The sequence below is a fragment of the Stegostoma tigrinum genome, chromosome 4, assembly GCF_030684315.1.
Source record: "Stegostoma tigrinum isolate sSteTig4 chromosome 4, sSteTig4.hap1, whole genome shotgun sequence".
NCBI lineage: Eukaryota > Metazoa > Chordata > Chondrichthyes > Orectolobiformes > Stegostomatidae > Stegostoma > Stegostoma tigrinum.
This window is the reverse complement of record NC_081357.1, coordinates 3,267,615-3,286,851: the sequence shown is the minus strand read 5'-3', so window position 1 is coordinate 3,286,851 and position 19,237 is coordinate 3,267,615. Positions and strand designations below refer to the sequence as shown.

Here is a 19,237-nt window from a genome sequence, read left to right as displayed (position 1 = left end):
CACCTTCCCAAAGGTAACTAGGAACAGAAAATAAATGCTGGCTCAGCCAGCAACACCCATATCCCATGAATGGATATTAAAAAAATGCAACAAATACCCTTGATAAAAAAGTGTGAAGCTGGGTGAACACAGCAGGCCAAGCAGCATCTCAGGAGCACAAAAGCTGACGTTTCGGGCCTAGACCCTTCATCAGAGAGGGGGATGGGGAGAGGGTTCTGGAATAAATAGGGAGAGAGGGGAGGCGGACCAAAGATGGAGAGAAAAGAAGATAGGTGGAGAGGAGAGTATCGGTGGGCGGTAGGGAGGGGATAGGTCAGACCAGGGAAGACGGACAAGTCAAGGAGGCGGGATGAGGTTAGTAGGTAGGAAATGGATGTGCGGCTTGAGATGGGAGGAAGGGATGGGTGAGAGGAAGAGCAGGTTAGGGAGGCGGAGACACGCTGGGGTGGTTTTGGGATGCAGTGGGGGGAGGGGACGAATTGGGCTGGTTTTGGGATGCAGTGGGGGAAGGGGAGATTTTGAAGCTTGTGAAGTCCACATTGATACCTTTGGGCTGTAGGGTTCCCAAGCGGAATATGAGTTGCTGCTCCTGCAACCTTCGGGTGGCATCATTGTGGCACCGCAGGAGGCCAGTGATGGACATGTCGTCTGAGGAACGGGAGGGGGAGTTAAAATGGTTCGCGACTGACAGGTGCAGTTGTTTATTGCGAACCGAGCGGAGGTGTTCTGCAAAGTGGTCCCCAAGCCTCCGCTTGGTTTCTCCATGTAGAGGAAGCCACACCGGTACAATGGATACAGTATACCACATTGGCAGATGTGCAGGTGAACCTCTGCTTGATATGGAAAGTCATCTTGGGGCCTGGGATGGGGTTGAGGGAGGAGGTGTGGGGGCAAGTGTAGCACTTCCTGTGGTTGCAGGGGAAGGTGCCGGGTGTGGTGGGGTTGGATGGGAGTGTGGAGCAGACAAAGGAGCCACAGAGAGGTGGTCTCTCAGAAGGCAGACAAGGGTGGGGATGGAAAAATGTTTTCGTTTGTGGGGTTGGATTGTAGATGGTGGAAGTGTCGGAGGATGATGCGTTGTATCCGGAGGTTGGTGGGGTGGTATGTGAGAATGAGGGGGATCCTCTCGGGGCGGTGACTCCCTCACAGGTACCGAACATGGCTATCAGCCTCTGCTTGGGATCTCTGCATTGTTGCATATCCTGAAGTCTGCTTTGGACCTTTACCCAAAGATCCAAGGCTGAATGCCCTTGACTGCTGAAGTTCTTCCCCACTGGGAGAGAACACTCCTGTCTGGGGATTGTTGAGCAGCGTTCATTCATCCATTGTCGTAGCATCTGCATTTCACCAATATACCATGCGCCATGGCATCCTTTCCTCCAGTGTATGAGATAGACAACATTGGCAGAGTCACATGAGTATCTGCCGTGCATGTGGTGGGTGATGTTCCCATTTGTGAAGGTGGTATCCATGTCTTGAAGAAGTTGCCATGGCAGGGTTGTGTGATGTTGTGGTCAATGTTGTCCTGGAGGCTGGGTAGTTTGCCTTGAACAATGGTCTGTTTAAGGTTTGGCAGTTGTTTGAAGGCAAGAAGTGAAGGCACAGGGAAGATTTTGGTGAGGTACTCATCATCATCAATAATGTGTTGAAAGCTGCGAAGAACACATCGTGGTTTCTCAGCTCCAGGGAAGACCTGGATGACGAAGGATACCCTATCGGTCATATCCCAGGCCTGTCTTCTGAGGAAGTCAGTACAGTTTTTCACTGTGGCCTGACAGAACTGCCGATTGATTGATGAGTTGAGCATTCTATCCCATTCTTATGACGGTGTCTTTCAACACCTCTGATGTTCGTCGTGTTCTTCCATATCTGAGCAGATATTGTGTATGTGTAGGGTTTGTCCATAGGAGATGGCTTTTTTAGTATGTTTAGGGAAGAATCTAGAGAAGTGCAGCATTGTGAGGTTATCTATAGTATTGAGGTGTTCATCCTTGATGGAGATGTGTGATCCAAGAATAAGAATGATTCTGAAGAGTAGTCCATGGTAAGACTGATGGTGGGATGAAACTTGTTGATAGCACTATGTCATTGTTTCAGTGATTCCTCACCATGAGGCCAAAGGAAGAAAATGTTGTCAATGTATCTGGTGTAGGTATTGGTCAGAGGTCCTATGCAGCAAAGTTATCTTGTTCGAACTTGTGCATGAAACTGCTGGCATATTCGGTTGCAAATCTGGTCCCCATGGCTGTTCTATTTGTCACCTCTTGCATACAATTATAAAATCTTTAGTTATCTCAGGGCAGTGACTTGAAAGAAATTTTGGGATTTGCATTTTAATCACTCGAAACTTACATCTCCTTCCTAACTGATTAAATATTTAACAGGAGGAAGTCAGCCAGCCATTTTATGTTTATTCAATACATTCACATCAGTTGTATGATCTTTTGATATTTTACTGATAAATTCTGAGTCTTGATACCTCCTCACTGACTAAACCAGAGGAAGGAACAATGCTATGAAAGCTCGTGTTTCAAATAAACCTGTTGGACTATAACCTGGTGTCATGTGATTTTTTGACCCGTTCTGAAGAGTCATCTTTTCACCCTGAGGTGGGCCATCCAGCCCTATTCTCTCCTACTAGAGGAAACGTCTTCTCCACGTCCACCATATCCAGCCCTCTCAGTATCCTGTAAATTTCAATTAAACCCCCCTCTCATCCTTCTAAACTCCTCTGAGTACAGACCCTGAGTCTTCAACTACTCCTCATATGACAAACCCTTCTTCCCCAAGATCTGTAGCGTTCCTCTGGACCCCCTCCTGACATATTCTTCCTTAGTTATGGGGCCAAAAACTGCCCACTGTATTCAAGGTGTGGACTGACCAGAGCTCTATACAGCCTCGAGAGTGAATCCCTTCTGTTGTATTCTAGCCCTCTTGAAATGTATGCTAACACTGCATTTGCCTTCCTAACTGCCAACTGAATCTGCATCCAGAGCTGAGATTACCAAATCCCTTAGTGCTTCAAATTTCTGAAGCTTTTCTCCATTTTAAAGATAGACCAGGCCTCTATTCTTCTCACCAAAGTGTACAACCGCGCACTTACCCACATTGGAAAGTGTGAGGTGACACAGTTTGCAGAACGGATTGGGAGGCATCATATCAACTGAATGTCATGAGGCCAAGAGTGCAGCAGGAAGGTTGGGTTCATGTTGATGTTTGTCACCGTGGTAGATATAGATGGAATTGGTACAGTTTAGTAATTTAACAGTCACCATGGTAGCTGCAGTTCGCTTTGGGTTGTAACTGTGGCCCGTTTGATACGTGTTCTCCCTGTATCGGCGTGACTCTCTGTGTTGAAATATTGTTCAGTGCTCCGTGAGCTGCCTGCTGGCGCTGACAGCCAATCCATTGGGAATTGTTGACAGAGGCGGGCAGGAGCAGGGATGTGACAGAGAGGAGGGAGCAGCTCAGGAGGAGGATGGAGCTGGTTCGTCAATTTTCAGGTTCTTTCCCTGGCTCCACTCTGCTGCGCGGGAAGGACTGAGTTCTCCGAGCTTTAGGGCTTGTTCCCACGAACAATCAGGATTGACTCAGCCCCAGATTATTTCATTGAGACAGATTTTTGCCATACTCAGATTCGGAAGATGAACTCGGGAACTGACAAGTGACTGTCTTCGAAACTGTACCAGAGATTCGGGGTTCCAGGGCGGCAAGTTTGCGCGAAGATTTCGGGGCATTCAGGGAACTTCCGAGCGGGAACAAGGCGCGATGTTTGCCCAGTCGAACCAGTATTGTTTTTGATTCCTTTGAGCAGTTTTGAGCTGACAGTGTTTTCGCTGGTGGATTTGCTGTTGGCTGTCAGAGTGGGACTCGGATCCGATGGGAATTGCGGAAATTTGGGAGCAAGTCGCCAGCATTGGGGAACATTATGGCGTTTACATTCGCTGCTTTCTGTTACATGCTTTCCTTAGTACTCTGTTCGTCTCTCATCTTCTTCGCTATCTGGAACGTAAGTGTGGCCACTGCCGACTGTCAGAACTAGAGAGACTGGAGAGAGAGACAGGAGGAGGGTGAGAGAGACTGGAGAGAAGGACCGGAGGTGGGTGACGGAGACTGGAGAGAGGGATGAGTGAGAGAGTCCGAGGAGAGGGATGAAGGACGGTGAGAGAGATTAGGGAGACAGATGCGAGAATGGTGAGAGAGACTGGGGAGGAGGGCAGGAATCAGGAGAGGGCGAAAGAGACAGGACGAGAAACAGCGTAGGAGGGAGTCAGTGGGGAGAAAGATGGGGGAGAGACATGAAATGAAAGGATGGGAGAGAGGGAGAGATAAATGTCAGGAATGGGGTGGTGGAGTGAGGTAAAAGACACTGGGGATGAGAGACTGGGGTGAAATGTGTAAAGAGAGGCTGGGGAGGTTAACATTTCAGGAGGGAGTCAATGAAAGACACAGGGAGAGTGGAATGGGAAGAGAGGTAGAATGGAGACTGAAAGAGAAAGAGTGGGAGAGAAATAGTGTCGGAGAGATATGGTGGAGTGGTGGGGTCAGAGACACAGAGACCCTGAAGGATCGAGAGACAGAGAGTGAGAAAACCTGGAAACGGGGAGGAAAAGAAACACCAGCAAATAGAAACTGGAGAAAGACAGCGCTAGACTGTGGCTAGAGAGAGAGAGAACGCGAGAGACAGAGGGAGGTAGAAGAGAGAGAGATAGGGAGATTGCGGAGTGAGCCTGAAAAGAAAGACAGAGGGAAAAACAAAGACTAGGGCTAGAGAAATAGAGAGACTGGAGGAGAGAGAGACTGGAGGAGAGAGAGAGACTGGAAGGAGAGAGAGACTGGAGGAGGGAGAGACTGGAGGAAAGAGAGACTGGAAGGAGAGAGAGACTGGAGGAGAGAGAGACTGGAAGGAGAGAGAGACTGGAAGGAGAGAGAGAGACTGGAAGGAGAGAGAGACTGGAGGAGAGAGAGACTGGAGGAGAGAGAGACTGGAAGGAGAGAGAGACTGGAGGAGAGAGAGACTGGAAGGAGAGAGAGACTGGAGGAGAGAGAGACTGGAGGAGAGAGAGACTGGAAGGAGAGAGAGACTGGAGGAGGGAGAGACTGGAGGAGAGAGAGACTGGAAGGAGAGAGAGACTGGAGGAGAGAGAGACTGGAAGGAGAGAGAGACTGGAGGAGAGAGAGACTGGAAGGAGAGAGAGACTGGAAGGAGAGAGAGACTGGAGGAGAGAGAGACTGGAGGAGAGAGAGACTGGAAGGAGAGAGAGACTGGAGGAGGGAGAGACTGGAGGAGAGAGAGACTGGAGGAGAGAGAGACTGGAAGGAGAGAGAGACTGGAGGAGGGAGAGACTGGAGGAGAGAGAGACTGGAAGGAGAGAGAGACTGGAGGAGAGAGAGACTGGAAGGAGAGAGAGACTGGAGGAGAGAGAGACTGGAGGAGAGAGAGACTGGAAGGAGAGAGAGACTGGAGGAGAGAGAGACTGGAGGAGAGAGAGACTGGAGAAGAGAGAGACTGGAGGAGAGAGAGACTGGAAGGAGACTTGTGGGTGGGAGTGCAATCTAAGGAGCGTGGCGCGGAACTGAGGAGGTGAGAGAAAATACAATGAGACAGAGAGGAACAAAGCAAGAGAGATATAGAGAGATAAGGGAGGAGAAATTAAGAGGAATGGTTCTGGTGTTGGGTATGATGACGGTAAAAGGAGGAACTGGAAGTAACCAAGCGAGAATAGGTCAGAGCGTAAAGGGAGAGAATCCGGCAGATGGGAAAGATATAGAGACTGGAGAAAGAGATGATTGTACTGGTGAGTGAGAGGAAATGGTTTGAGGAGAGAGACTGCGCAGAGATAATCACTGAGGGGAGATAGTTACTGGGTGGAAATGAGCGACAGATAGCAGGAGCAAGCTGGAGATAGGAAGACCCTGGGAGGAAACAGAGACTGAGCAGAGCTCGAAAGAGAGTGAGAAACTAATTGGGAGAATTTGGGAAAGAGGAAGAAAGGAACAGCAAGAGTGCAAGGTTGGGAGAGAAAAGGTTTATTCAGAGAGAATATGGAAGCAGGAAAGAACGAAGCGCAACATCGAGGGCCGAAGGGCCTGTTCTGCGCTGTATTGCTCTATGCTCTATGAATGGGAGTTTAGAGAAGTGGAGAGAACCTGCGGGATGAATAAGTTTGAGGCAAAGGCGCCGGGAGAATGAAGGAAATAGAGCAAGGAGAAAAAATATCAGGGTAGCTGAGAAAAACTGATGGAACAAGAGGAAAATAATACCAAATGAAAGAGAAAAAGTTGGAGACAAAAGAAAAGAAAGTTAAGGAATATTATGTAATTTAGACAAATGGAAAGAAGGAGATATATTAAACAGGGTACAATCTCCAGCTAGGTGCTGTTGGTGTGCGTTAATGTAGGTTTGTAATGGGAAGGTGAGGCCAAGTTCTTGTGTCAGTAAATCCGATCAAACTGTGTGAGGCTCCAAGGTATCAGTATCTCTAAAATATGTTCACAACATACATTTTATATCTAGAATAATGCAGAGAATAGATTTTAGATGTAAAATAATTATGCAGAATGTATTTAATGTATGGCATAATTCCACAGTATAAATTTTGTATTTTTATACAAACACTAATTCATGATAATTCTGCTTTCATTTCTGACAGTGTAAACACATACATGTATATAAGACATGTGTGCAATATGTTTCACTTTGAAATATGTTGTTCCTGAGAAATACAAAACTAAAAGTTCCAATGCTGGTTGGTTAACCTGTCACATTGCATAATGATGAGGTCTGAGATTGAGAAACAGTCAGTGACAGTCATTCTTATCACAATCTCCTGAAAAAATTCTGAAACATCAGATATCTCTCTCCTCCATGCCCCTATTTGATAAGTTTTTCAGTGTACTCATTGTGTGTGGAAATCGTAGCACAAGGTGGAGCAGGATTAAAATCCTGTCACATCTAATCTGACCAGGAGTGGGGTGTGGGTGAGACAGCTCAGGGAATTGGTCATAATTGTCAACATGCCCTATTCCCTGGTCAGGTCGTAGTGTTAGGTGCAATGTAAAACTTTTTCTTTCTAGTACTCGCAACCTAAGCCCAACCTAAATCATACTTTACAGCTAAACAACGTGACTAGCGCCGTTACTAGATATGCCCTGCCCTACCATGGGTGGTTGCACAGTGGTATACAGCTGGGAAGGAGTTTCCAACATTAGAGGTAGTTTCTTTACTCAGAGAGTAGTAAGGGAATGGAACGCTTTGCCTGCAACAGTAGTAGATTCGCCAACTTTAGGTACATTTAAGGCGTCATTGGATAAGTATATGGACGTACATGGAATAGTGTAGGTTAGATGGACTTGAGATTGGTATGACAGGTCGGCACAACATCGAGGGCTGAAGGGCCTGTACTGTGCTGTAATGTTCTATGTTCTATGTTAACTCCAGACCCATGAAAACTTATGGCATCTGATCAAACATGGGCAAGGAAACATAGTGCTGAATTCCACCGCCACTCTCTTTGAGGTGTTAAGTCATCATTCCTCCATTTTGAATATGACTTTGACAAAGTACTGAGTGGCAAGAGGACAAAATGTATTCTGGGTGGGGGATTTCAATGCTTGTCAGCCAACGTTTGTCAGTAGCACCACTACTGACCAAGCTGAAGGATGTAGTTTCCTGACAGGGCCTGCAGCAGCTGGTGAGGGGACTAATAAGAGCAAAAGCATTATCCTTACCAATCTACTTGTTGAAGATGCATCTGCCCATGATAGTATTAAGAAGATAAATTGCCATCTTCCTAGTAGGATACCCTCCATCTTGCCATGTGGCACTCTTACTGCTAAACAGGACAGATTCACATCAGAGATAATAAAATGTGAGGCTGGATGAACACAGCAGGCCAAGCAGCATCTCAGGAGCACAAAAGCTATTCACATCAGATCTAGCAGCGGAAAACTAAATCCTTAGTGCCTTGTCAATTATGCAGAAAATGCAAAGGTTAATTTGTCAATATTCAGGTTCAATAGTGAGCCTGAAGCATTGTTGGCTTTGCCTTGTGTGAGACCCGGGTGACTGGAGAGCAATCTTTGAAGTTGGGAGAACATTGTATTGGTTTGCAGTAATGTTTGGAGATTGGTTATGATCAGAGCGGGGAGTAAGGAGAAGATTGTATGGTCTGCAGAAGGCCAGGTGTGCTTCAGAAGGGAGAGACAATGTGGGGACCTTCAGTATTATTTTTGAGGACTCAGTCAAAACATTTGCTTGTGACTTGGATAACGGTCACATCTAAATCTTTGTCAAAGTAGTATCCAACATGGACCATACCAGAACTGTACAGAAAATGTCACGGCATCAAAATTCTGGACCTGAATTCCAAGCATTGTGTATCTCAAATCCAAGGTGGCAAACTTTCTTTGGTTCTACAACAGTCTTACATGAAATTTATCTGAAGCATTTTCAGCTGACTTCTAGGAGTGTGAAAACAGAAGGGTTTGTCTTCACAGGAACAGCTTGGTGAGCTCATCTAGTGAAGACATAAATTTCACAGAAATGCATCATTACATTTGTCAAGACTAGGAGGCTGGAACACACAAAACAAGGGTGGAATACGAGGGAAGTCATTAGAAACTTAAGCAAGGAGTCAGGAGGGTTTAAAGGGGTCATGAAAAGTAATTGGCCAGCAGGATTAAGGAAAATCCCAAGGCTGCTTATACATATATAAAGAGTGAGAGGGTAGCCAGGGAGAGGCTTGGACAACTCAAGGACAGGGGAGGGAATTTATTTGTGAAGCTAGAGGAAATGGGCGAGGTATTAAATGAATATTTTGCATGAGTATTCACCATAGAGAAGGACTTGGTGGATGATGAGATTGGGGAAGTGTGTGTAGATTGTTTGGGCCATGAGATCAAAGTGGAGGAGGTATTGGGGGTCTAAAAAAAACATTAAGGTGGGCAAGTCCCCAGGGCCTGATGGGATATACCCCAGAATACTGAGAGAGGAAAGGGAGGAAATTGCTCGGGCCTTGAGAGAAATCTTTGTATCCTCACTGGCTATACAGGAGGTCCCAGAGGACTGGCAAATAGCCAATGTTGATCTTTTGTTTAAGAAAGGTGGCAGGGATAATCCAGCTAACTACAGGCCAATGAGTCTTATGTTGGTAGTAGGGAAATTTTATGGAGAGGATTCTTCAGGACAGGATTTACTTCCACTTGGAAATAAGTGGGCGTATTAGCAAGAAGCAACATGATTGGTGAAGGGGAGGCCATATTTCACTAACTTGATTAAGTTTTTTGAGGAAGTGACAAAGATGATTGATGAGGATAGGGCAGTGGATGTTGTCTACATGGGCTTCAGTAAGGCCTTTCACAAGGTCCCCCAGGGCAGACTGATACAGAAGGTAAAGTCGCACGGGGTCAGAGATGAGTTTGCAAGATGGATAAAAAACTGGCTTGGCCATAGAAGACAGAGGGTAGCAGTGGAAGAGTGTGAGTCTGAATGGAGGGCTGTGACTGGTGGCGTTCCTTAGGGATTAGTGTTGGGACCTTTGCTATTTGTAATATATATAAATGATGTTGAGGAAAATGTAACTGGTTTGATTAGCCGATGACACAAGGGTTGGTGGAATTGTGGACAGTGATGAGGACCGTCAGAGGATACAGCAGGGTATAGATCGGTTGGTGATTTGGGCAGAAAGATGTCAGATTGAGTTAAATTCAGAAAAATGTGTGGTAATGCATTTCAAAAGATCTAATCCAGATGGAAAATATGCAGTAAATGGCAGAAGCCTTAAGAGTACTGATAGGTAGAGGGATCTGGGTGTACAGGTACAGAGGTTACTGAAAGTGGCAACACAGGTGGAGAATGTACTCAACAAGGCATACGGCATGCTTGCCTTCATTGGCTGGAGCACTGAGTTTGAAAATTGACAGGTAATGTTGCAGCTTTATAGAAACTTAGTTAAGCCGCATTTGGAATATTGTGTTCAATTCTGGTCACCACACTACCAGAAAGATGTGGTGGCTTTGGAGACGGTACAGAAAAGATTTACCAGGATGTTGCCTGGAATGGAAGGCATTAGCTATGAGAAGAGGTTGGAGAAACTTGCGTTGTTCTCACTGGAACAATGGATGTTGAGGGGTGGCCTGATGGAGGTCTACAAGATCATGAAGGGCATGGACAGAGTGCGCAGTCAGAAGCTTTTTTCCAGGGTAGAAGAGTCAGTAACTTGGGGGTATAGGTTTAAGGTACGAGGGGCGAGGTTTAAAGGTGATGTATGAGGCAAGTTTTTTACACAGAGGGTGGTGGGTGCCTGGAACTCGCTGCTGACGGAAGTAATGGATGCCGATACCATAGTGACATTTAAAGGGTGTCTTGACAAATACATAAATAGGATGGAAATAGAGGTATACAGTCCCCAGAAGGACAGGGGTTTTAGTTATGATGGGCAGCATGTCAGAGCTGTTTTGGAGGGCCGAATGTCCTGTTCCTGTGTCGTAATTTTCTTTGTTCTGTCTTCTTTGGGCATAAATCGCATGTGACTCATGTGATGCCCATGATCCTTCTTCTGTGAAGAAAACAGCTTTGTGAAACCCTGTGATAGGAAAACCAAACTTTTACAATGGAAGAGTTAGTAAGAATGGCAGGTGTTGGAGTCAGAGATAACACAGTGTGGAGCTGGAGGAACACAGCAGGCCAGGCGGCAGGAGTGGAGCAAGAAAGTTAATGTTTCAGGTCGGGGACCTTCTTCAGAAATTTCAACGAAATTTCCCAAAATGTCAACTTTCATGCTCCTCCGGTTCTACAACGAAACCTTTGTTTTGCTCAATTTTCTCTCCTTCATGAGATATTGAACTCTTGTTATGGAAAAGTCCATATATGCTACATTCATAGATTCATAGAGTCATAGAGATATACAGCATGGAAAAAACCCTTTGGTCCAACTCGTCTATGCCGACTAGATAACCTATATAAATTTAATACCATTTGCCAACACTTGGCCCATACCCCTCTAAACCGAAAGAACTGCAGATGCTGTAAATCAGGATCAAAAACAGAAGTTGGAGGAAAAGCTCAGCAGGGATGGCAGGTTCTGTGAAGAAAAATCAGAGTTAACATTTTGGATAACAAAGTTGTAGCTGGATGAACACAGCAGGCCAAGCAGCATCTCAGGAGCACAAAACTGACTTTTCGGGCCTACACCCTTCATCAGAGAGGGGGATGGGGAGAAGGTTCTGGAATAAATAGGGAGAGAGGGGGAGGTGGACTGAAGATGGATAGAGGAGAAGATAGCTGGAGAGGAGAGTATAGGTGGGGAGGTGGGGAGGGGATAGGTCAGCCCAGGGAGGAGGGACACGGGATGAGGTTGGTAGGTAGGAAATGGAGGCGCGGCTTGAGGTGGGAGGAAGGGATGGGTGAGAGGAAGAACTGGTTAGGGTGGCGAGGACGAGCTGGGCTGGTTTTATGATGCGGTGAGGGGAGGGGACGAACTGGGCTGGTTTTGTGATGCAGTGGGGGAGGGGGAGATTTTGAAGCTTATGAAGTCCACATTGACACCATTGGGCTGCAGGGTTCCCAAGCAGAATATGAGTTGCTGTTCCTGCAACCTTCGGTGGCATCATTGTGGCACTGCAGGAGGCCCATGATGGACATGTCGTCTAAGGAATGGGAGGGGGTGTTAAAATGGTTTGCGACTGGGAGAAGCAGTTGTTTATTGCGAACCGAGCAGAGGTGTTCTGCAAAGCGGTCCCCGGCCTCCGCTTGGTTTCCCCATGTAGAGAAAGCCACACCGGGTACAGTGGACACAGTATACTACATTGGAAGATTTTGCAGGTGAACATCTGCTTGATAGGGAAAGTCAACTTGGGGCCTGGGATGGGGGTGAGGCAGGAGGTGTGGGGGTAAGTGTAGCACTTCCTGTGGTTGCAGGGGAAGGTGCCGGGTGTGGTGGGGTTGAAGGGAAGTGTGGAACGGACAAGGGAGTCACGGAGAGGTGGTCTCTCAGAAGGCAGACAAGGGTGGGGATGGAAAAATGTCTTGGGTGGTGGGGTCGGATTGTAGATGGCGGAAGTGTCGGAGGATGATGCATTGTATCCGGAGGTTGGTGGGGTGGTATGTGAGAACGAGGGGGTTCCTCTTCGGGTGGTTATTGCGGGGGCGGGGTGTGACGGATGTGTTGCGGGAAATGCGGGAGACATGGTCAAACGTGTTCTCGACCACTGCGGGGGGGGAAGTTGCGGTCCCTGGAGAACGCGAACATCTGGGATGTGCGGGAGTGGAATGCCTCATCCTTGGAGCAGATGTGGCGGAGGTGAAGGAATTGGGAATGGGGATGGAATTTTTGCAGGGGGGTGGGTGGGAGGAGGTGTATTTTAGGAGGCTGTGTTGTGGGTATACCTCCCAGTTGCGAACCATTTTAACTCCCACTCCCATTCCTTAGATGACATGTCCATCATGGGCCTCCTGCAGTGCCACAATGATGCCACCTGAAGGTTGCAGGAACAGCAACTCATATTCCGCTTGGGAACCCTGCAGCCCAATGGTATCAATGTGGACTTCACAAGCTTCAAAATCTCCCCCTCCCCCACTGCATCCCAAAACCAGCCCAGCTCGTCCCCGCCTCCCTAACCAGTTCTGCCTCTCACCTATCCCCTCCTCCCACCTCAAGCCACACCTCCATTTTCTATCTACCAACCTCATCCCGTCTCCTTGACCTGTCCGTGTTCCCCAGACTGACCTATCCCCTCCCGACCTCCCCACCTATACTCTCCTCTCCACCTATCTTCTCCTCTATCCATCTTCGGTCCACCTCTCCCTCTCTCCCTATTTATTTCAGAACCCTCACCCCATCCCCCTCTCTGATGAAGAGTCTAGGCCCAAAACGTCAGATTTTGTGCTCCTGAGATGCTGCTTGGCCTGCTGTGTTCATCCAGCTTCACACTTTGTTATCTTGGATTCTCCAGCATCTGCAGTTCCCATTATCCCTGTTAACATTTTGGGTTAGTTTCACCAGAAACTTTTTCTTTTCCTTTCAGACATCAAGGCCCACAGTTCTTACGGAAGGGCCACTGGATCCAAAACGTTAACTCTGATTTTCCTTCACAGATGCTGCCAGACCTGCTGAGCTATTTCAGCAACTTCTGCTTTTGTTTCCTCAAGACCCTTCTTGTTCATATAACCTTCCAGATGCCTTTTAAATGTTCTAATTGAACCAGCCTCCACCACTTACGCTGGCAGCTCGTTCCATGCATGCACCACCCTCTGCATGAAAAGGTTGTCCCTTAGGTCCCTTTTATATCTTTGCCCTCTTACCTTCAACCTATGCCCTCATAGGTTTGGATATCCCCACTCCAGTGAAAAGACAAAAAGAACTGTGGATGCCGTAAATCAGGAACAAAGTCAGAAGTTGCTGGAAAAGCTCAGCAGGTCTGGCAGCATCTGTGAAGGAGAAAACAGAGTTAACGTTTTGGTTCTGGTGACCTGAGGAACGTTCTGAGGAAGGGTCACTGGACCCAAAATGTTAACTCTGTTTTCTCCTCCACAGATGCTGCCAGACCTGCTGAACTTTTCCAGCAACTTTGTTTTTGTTCCAGGGAAAAAGACCTTGTCTATTCACCCTATCCATGCCCCTCATGACTTTATAGACCTCTGTAAGGTCACCCTCAGCCCCTGACACTCTAGGGAAAATAGCCTAGCCTATTCACCCTATAGCTCAAATCTTCCAATCCTGGCAACATCCATGTAAATCTTTTCTGAACCCTTTCAAGTTTCTCTACATTCTTCCTGCAGAACGGAGACCAGAATTACATGCAATACTCCAAAAGTGGTTGAACCAATGTTCTGTACTGCTGTATCATGACCTCCCAACTCCTGTACTGCATGTGCTGACCAATAAAAGCAAGCATACCAAATGCCGTCTTCTCTATTCTATCTACCTGCGACCCAACTTTCAAGGAAATATGAATCTGTGCTCCAAGGGCAGAACAGTGGATCTATTGGACTTCAGTAAGACATTCGACAAGGTTCCTCATGGTAGACTGGTTAGCAAGGTTTGATCACATGGAATACAGGGACAGATAGCTATTTGGATATAGAATTGGCTAAAACGTAGAAGACAGAGGTTGGTGGTGGATGGTTGTTTTTCAGACCGAAGGCCTGTGGCCAGCGGTGTGCCATAAGGATTGGTGCTGGGTCCATTACTTTTTGTCATTTATATAAATGATTTGGATATGAACATAGGAGGTACAGTTAGTAAGTTTGCAGATGGCACTAAAATTGGAGGTGTGGTGTACAGTGAAGAAGGTTACCTTAGAGTACAAAAGGATCTTGATCAGATGGACCAATAGGCCGAGGAATGACAGATGGAGTTTAATTTAGATAAATGTGAGATGCTGTATTTTGGAAAGGAGTGCCCAAGAGACCGTAACTATGCCTAGACAGATTATTCTACCAGGTATGTCTTGAAAATAACATGTACACAGGAGCCCTCATGTAGCAATTTATGAATGGGGAACCTGGAATATTTTTGTCTCACCACTCCAATCATACTTTCCTAAGACTGGTACCACAGTTTGATACAAAAACTCAACCTTAAGGCCATCCTCATCTGCACTGACTTAGTTCCATGCTAACTTTACCAGATGAGTCACTGGAAGAAATTGCAATGAACATATTGGCTTGAATTTGACAGACTTTCACCAATCAACTGCCATAGGTATTACTCACCCTCTGTATGAATATCCACAAAAAATGAATCCTATCAAGTTCAGTGCAGACCCAGGACATATAATCTGCTGGACACATTGATGTGTTATGCAGAACTTTTATAAAGTCTTAGAATCATACAGTATGGAAACAGGCCCTTTTGTCCATGCCAACCAAGTTTCCCAAACCTACCGAGGCCTATTTGCCTACAGTTGGTCGATATTCTTTTATACCTTTCCTATTCATGTACCTGTCCAAATGTCTTTGAAATGTTATAACTTTTCCTGCATCAACTGCTTCTTCTGGCAGTTCATTCCACCGATGAACCATCCTCTATGTGAAAAAGTTGTCCCTCAGGTCCTTTTTAAATCTTTCTCCTCTCATCTTAAAATTATGCCCTTTAGTTTTGAACTATCCACTCTTAGGGAAAAGACCTTTGCTATTCACTTTAGCTATGCTCCTCATGTTTTTATAAGTTATAAAACGTCACTCCTCAACCTCCTACACTCCAGTGAAAAAAATCCCAACTTATCCAGCCTCTCCTTATGACTCAAAACCTCCAGTCCCAGTAACATCCTTGTAAATCTTTTCTGCACCCTCTCCAATTTAATAATATTCTTCCTATGGCCTATTGACAAGAACTGCACACAGTATTCCAAAAGTGGCCTCACCAATATCCTGTACAACCGCAACATGATGTAACAACTCCTAAACTCAGTGATATGAGCAATGAAGGCACGTGTGTGAAACACCTTTTTTATGACTCTGTCTAGCCTATATATCTGTACTTCTACCTTTTCCAGGCTGTTAGGGAGCCAATACTGCACTCCTAGCAATGTGATTGCTTCTTCTTGCATTTTTAAATTCTATCCAAATGCTTCATTTGAGGAGCCTTCTAAGATGTCATCTCTCCTTACTGCTGTAATGGATTCCCTGTTTGAAATTGTACCACCTTCTCTTCTTTCACCTTTTTCCTTGAATCACCTGAAGACCCTGTGTCCCTAGAATATCAAGCTATCAGTCCTGCCCCTGTGTTAACCACGTCACAGTGACAACAACGGCATAATACACCCATGTTTAGTTGCAGTTTAGATTTTTCGGTTTTTTATTAAAATAATCTAACCTGGACAAACTCCCTTGTGCCTTAACTGGCCTATAATGTACATTTCTCCACATCTGTCTCTTAAATCCACTATCCCTTATCTCACATGTAAACAACTAGTTGCTATGATGGATGCTGAAAGGACCTACGGCAGCACCACACAGCTGAGAACATAGAACAAAGAACATAGAACAGTACCTCGATGTTGTGCTGAACTTTTACCCTAACCCTAAGGTCTATTCTAACCTCTATCCCTACCTGATGCTATCATCCATATGTCTATCTAGTAGCCGCTTATATGCCCCTAATGAGGCCGACTCCACTACCCTCTCAGGTAATGCATTCCACGCCCCGACCACTCTCTGAATAAAGAACCTACCTCTGACATCTCCCCGATATCTACCTCCACTCACTTTAAAACTACGCCTCCTCGTAACAGCTATCTCCACCCAGGAAAAAGTCTCTAGCTGTCTTCTCTATCTATACCTCTGATCATTTTGCACACCTCTATCAGGTCACCTCTCATCCTTCGTCGTTCTAAAGAGAAAAGCCCTAACTCTCACAACCTTTCCTCATAAGATCTTCCCTCCATTCCAGGCAACATCCTGGTAAATCTCCTGTGCATCTTTTCCAACGCTTCCACATCTTTCCTGTAATGAGGTGACCAGAACTGGACACAATACTCCAGATGTGGCCGAACCAGGTTTTTGTGTAGCTGGAGCATAACTTCACAGCTCTTGAACTCAGTCCCTCTATTAGTGAAAGCTAACACGCCATGCACCTTCTTAACAACTCTATCCACTTGGATGGCAGCTTACAGGAAACCGTGGACATGACCCCCAAGATCCCTCTGCTCCACCACACTGTCAAGAATCTTTCCATTACCCCTGTATTCTGCTTTCAAGTTTTTCCTCCCAAAATGAATTGCCTCACACTTTTCAGGGTTAAACTCCATCTGCCACTTCTCAGCCCAGCTCTGCATCCTATCAATGTCCCTTTGTAACCTAGAATACCACTTCACACTGCCCACAACGCGACCCACCTTCATATTGTCCGCGAACTTACTAATCCACCCCTCCTCTCATTCACCCAAATCTTTTACAAAAATCACAAATAGAAGAGGACCCAGAACAGATCCTTGTGGTACACCACTCATAAGTGAGCACCATGTTGAATATTTTCCATCCACTACCGCCCATTGTCTTCTAAGGGTCAGCCAATTCTGAATCCAATGTGCCACATTTCCCCCTGTCCCATGCCTCCTTACCTTCTGCATGAGCCTACCATGGGGAACCTTATTAAATGCCTTACTCAAATCCATGTATACCACATCCACTGCTCTACCTTCATCCACGTGTTTGGTTACCTCTTCAAAGAATTCAATAAGGTTTGTGAGGCATGATCTACCCCTCACAAATCCATGCTGACTATCATGAATCAAACTGTGCCTTTCCAAGTGATTATAAATCCTGTCTCTCAGAGCCCTTTCCAATAATTTGCCCACCACTGACATAAGACTAACTGGCCTGTAATTTCCAGGGTTACCCCTATTCCCTTTCTGAACAAGAGAATGACGTTTGTCTCTCTCCAATCATCCGGCACTATACCCGTGGACAGTAAGGATGAATAGATCATCGCCAAAAGCCCTGTGATCTCTCCTCGCACTTCCCGTAGAATCCTTGGATAAATCCCATCAGACCTGGGGGACTTATCTATCTTCAAGTTCCTCAAATTCCTAGTGTGGCTTCCTTAGTAACATCGACATCCTCTAGCCTACCAGTCTGTTTCACACTGCCCTCCTCTACAACCAGGGCCTTCTCAGTTGTGAGCACCAAAAAAAAATCATTAAGGACCTCTCCTATATCTTTAGGCTCCGTGCACAAATTCCCTTTGCAAACCTTGATCAGCCCTACCTTTTCTCTGGTCATTCTCTCATTCCTCACATACGTGTAAAAAGCCTTGGAGTTTTCCTGATCCTATCTGCCAATGTTTTTTCATTCTCCCATATAGCTCTCCTAAGCCCTAATCCTAAGGTCTTCCTGGATAATTTGTATCTCTCTAGAGCCTTTTCCGTTGCTTGTTTCCCGAACCTTACATAAGCATCCTTCTTCCTGTTAATCAGTCGTTCGACCTCTCTTGAGAACCAAGGCTCCCTCACTTGACTGCATCTTCCCTGCCTTGTAGGGACAAACATATCGAGTGCATGCAGTATGCATTCCTTAAACAATCCGAACATTTCTATCGTGCTCTTCGCTGACAGCATCTATTCCCATTTTATGTTACCCAGTTCTTGCCGAACAGAATTATAATTACCCTTCCCCCAGTTATAAACCTTACCCTGCTGTATGTACCTATCCTTTTCCATGACTATTGTAAAAATAACAGAGTTATGATCCCTACCGCCAAAATCCTCTCCTACCAACAGGACTAACACTTGCCAAGCACCAAATCCAAAGTGGCCTCTTCTCCTCTTGGTCTATCTACATACTGTGTCAGGAATCCTTCCTGATTGCACTGAACAAAATCCTCTCCATCTAATCTATTACAACTAAAATGTTTCCAATCAATATTTGGAAAGTTGAAGTCACCCATGCTTACAACACTATTACTTCTGCACCTTTCCAGTGTCTGCCTCCCAATCTGTTCCTCCACTTCTCTGCAACTATTAGGGGGTCTGTAAAAAAAAACCCTAACAAAGTGACTGCTCTTTTCTTGTTCTGGACCTCAACTCAAACTGACTCTGTAGAACTGCCTTTCAGCAGCTGCTTTACTAGCCCTGACTAGCAATGCCACTCCCCCGCCTCTTTTTTCGCCCTCCCTATTTCTTTGAAAGCATCTAAATCCCGGAACTTCCAACAACCATTCCTGTCCCTGAGTTACCCAAACTTCTGTAATGTCCACTCATCGGAGTTCCAAGTACTGACCCATGCTCCAAGTTCATCCGCCTCATTTCTGATACTTCTAGCATTGAAGTGTACACACCTCAACCATCTCTGTGTCCGCAATTACAGTCCATCAACCGCATTTCTTTATTAACAACCTCGCTCCCTGTTGTGTGAGTGATAATGGGAACTGCAGATGCTGGAGAATCCAAGATAATAAAGTGTGGAGCTGGATGAACACAGCAGGCCAAGCAGCATCTCAGGAGCACAAAAGCTGACGTTTCGGGCCTAGACCCTTCATCAGAGAGGGGGATGGGTCTCTCCCTATTTATTCCAGACCGCCTCCCCTCTCTCCCTATTTATTCCAGACCACCTCCCCCTCTCTCCCTATTTATTCCAGACCGCCTCCCCCTCTCTCCCTATTTATTCCAGAACCCTCTCCCCATCCCCCTCTCTGATGAAGGGTCTAGGCCCGAAATGTCAGCTTTTGTGCTCCTGAGATGCTGCTTGGCCTGCTGTGTTCATCCAGCTTCACACTTTATTATCTTCGCTCCCTGT

General features: G+C 46.1%; 1 protein-coding gene across 3 annotated transcripts in view; it reads left to right on the top strand.

The window, feature by feature from the left end:
* Positions 1–3,281: 3,281 nt before the first annotated feature.
* The window catches only part of cnih3 (cornichon family AMPA receptor auxiliary protein 3), a 56,523-nt gene continuing 40,567 nt past the window's right edge, over positions 3,282–19,237 (top strand). The window contains exon 1 of one of the 3 annotated variants that reach the window (XM_059645098.1): positions 3,282–4,009. Coding sequence is in view for 2 of the 3 variants with exons in the window: in XM_048531266.2 (XP_048387223.1) it covers positions 3,929–4,009 (81 nt within the window). In the remaining variant the exon portion in view is untranslated. The remainder of the gene's footprint in view (positions 4,010–19,237) is intronic. The other 2 variants (XM_048531268.2, XM_048531266.2) reach the window with 2 other exon arrangements.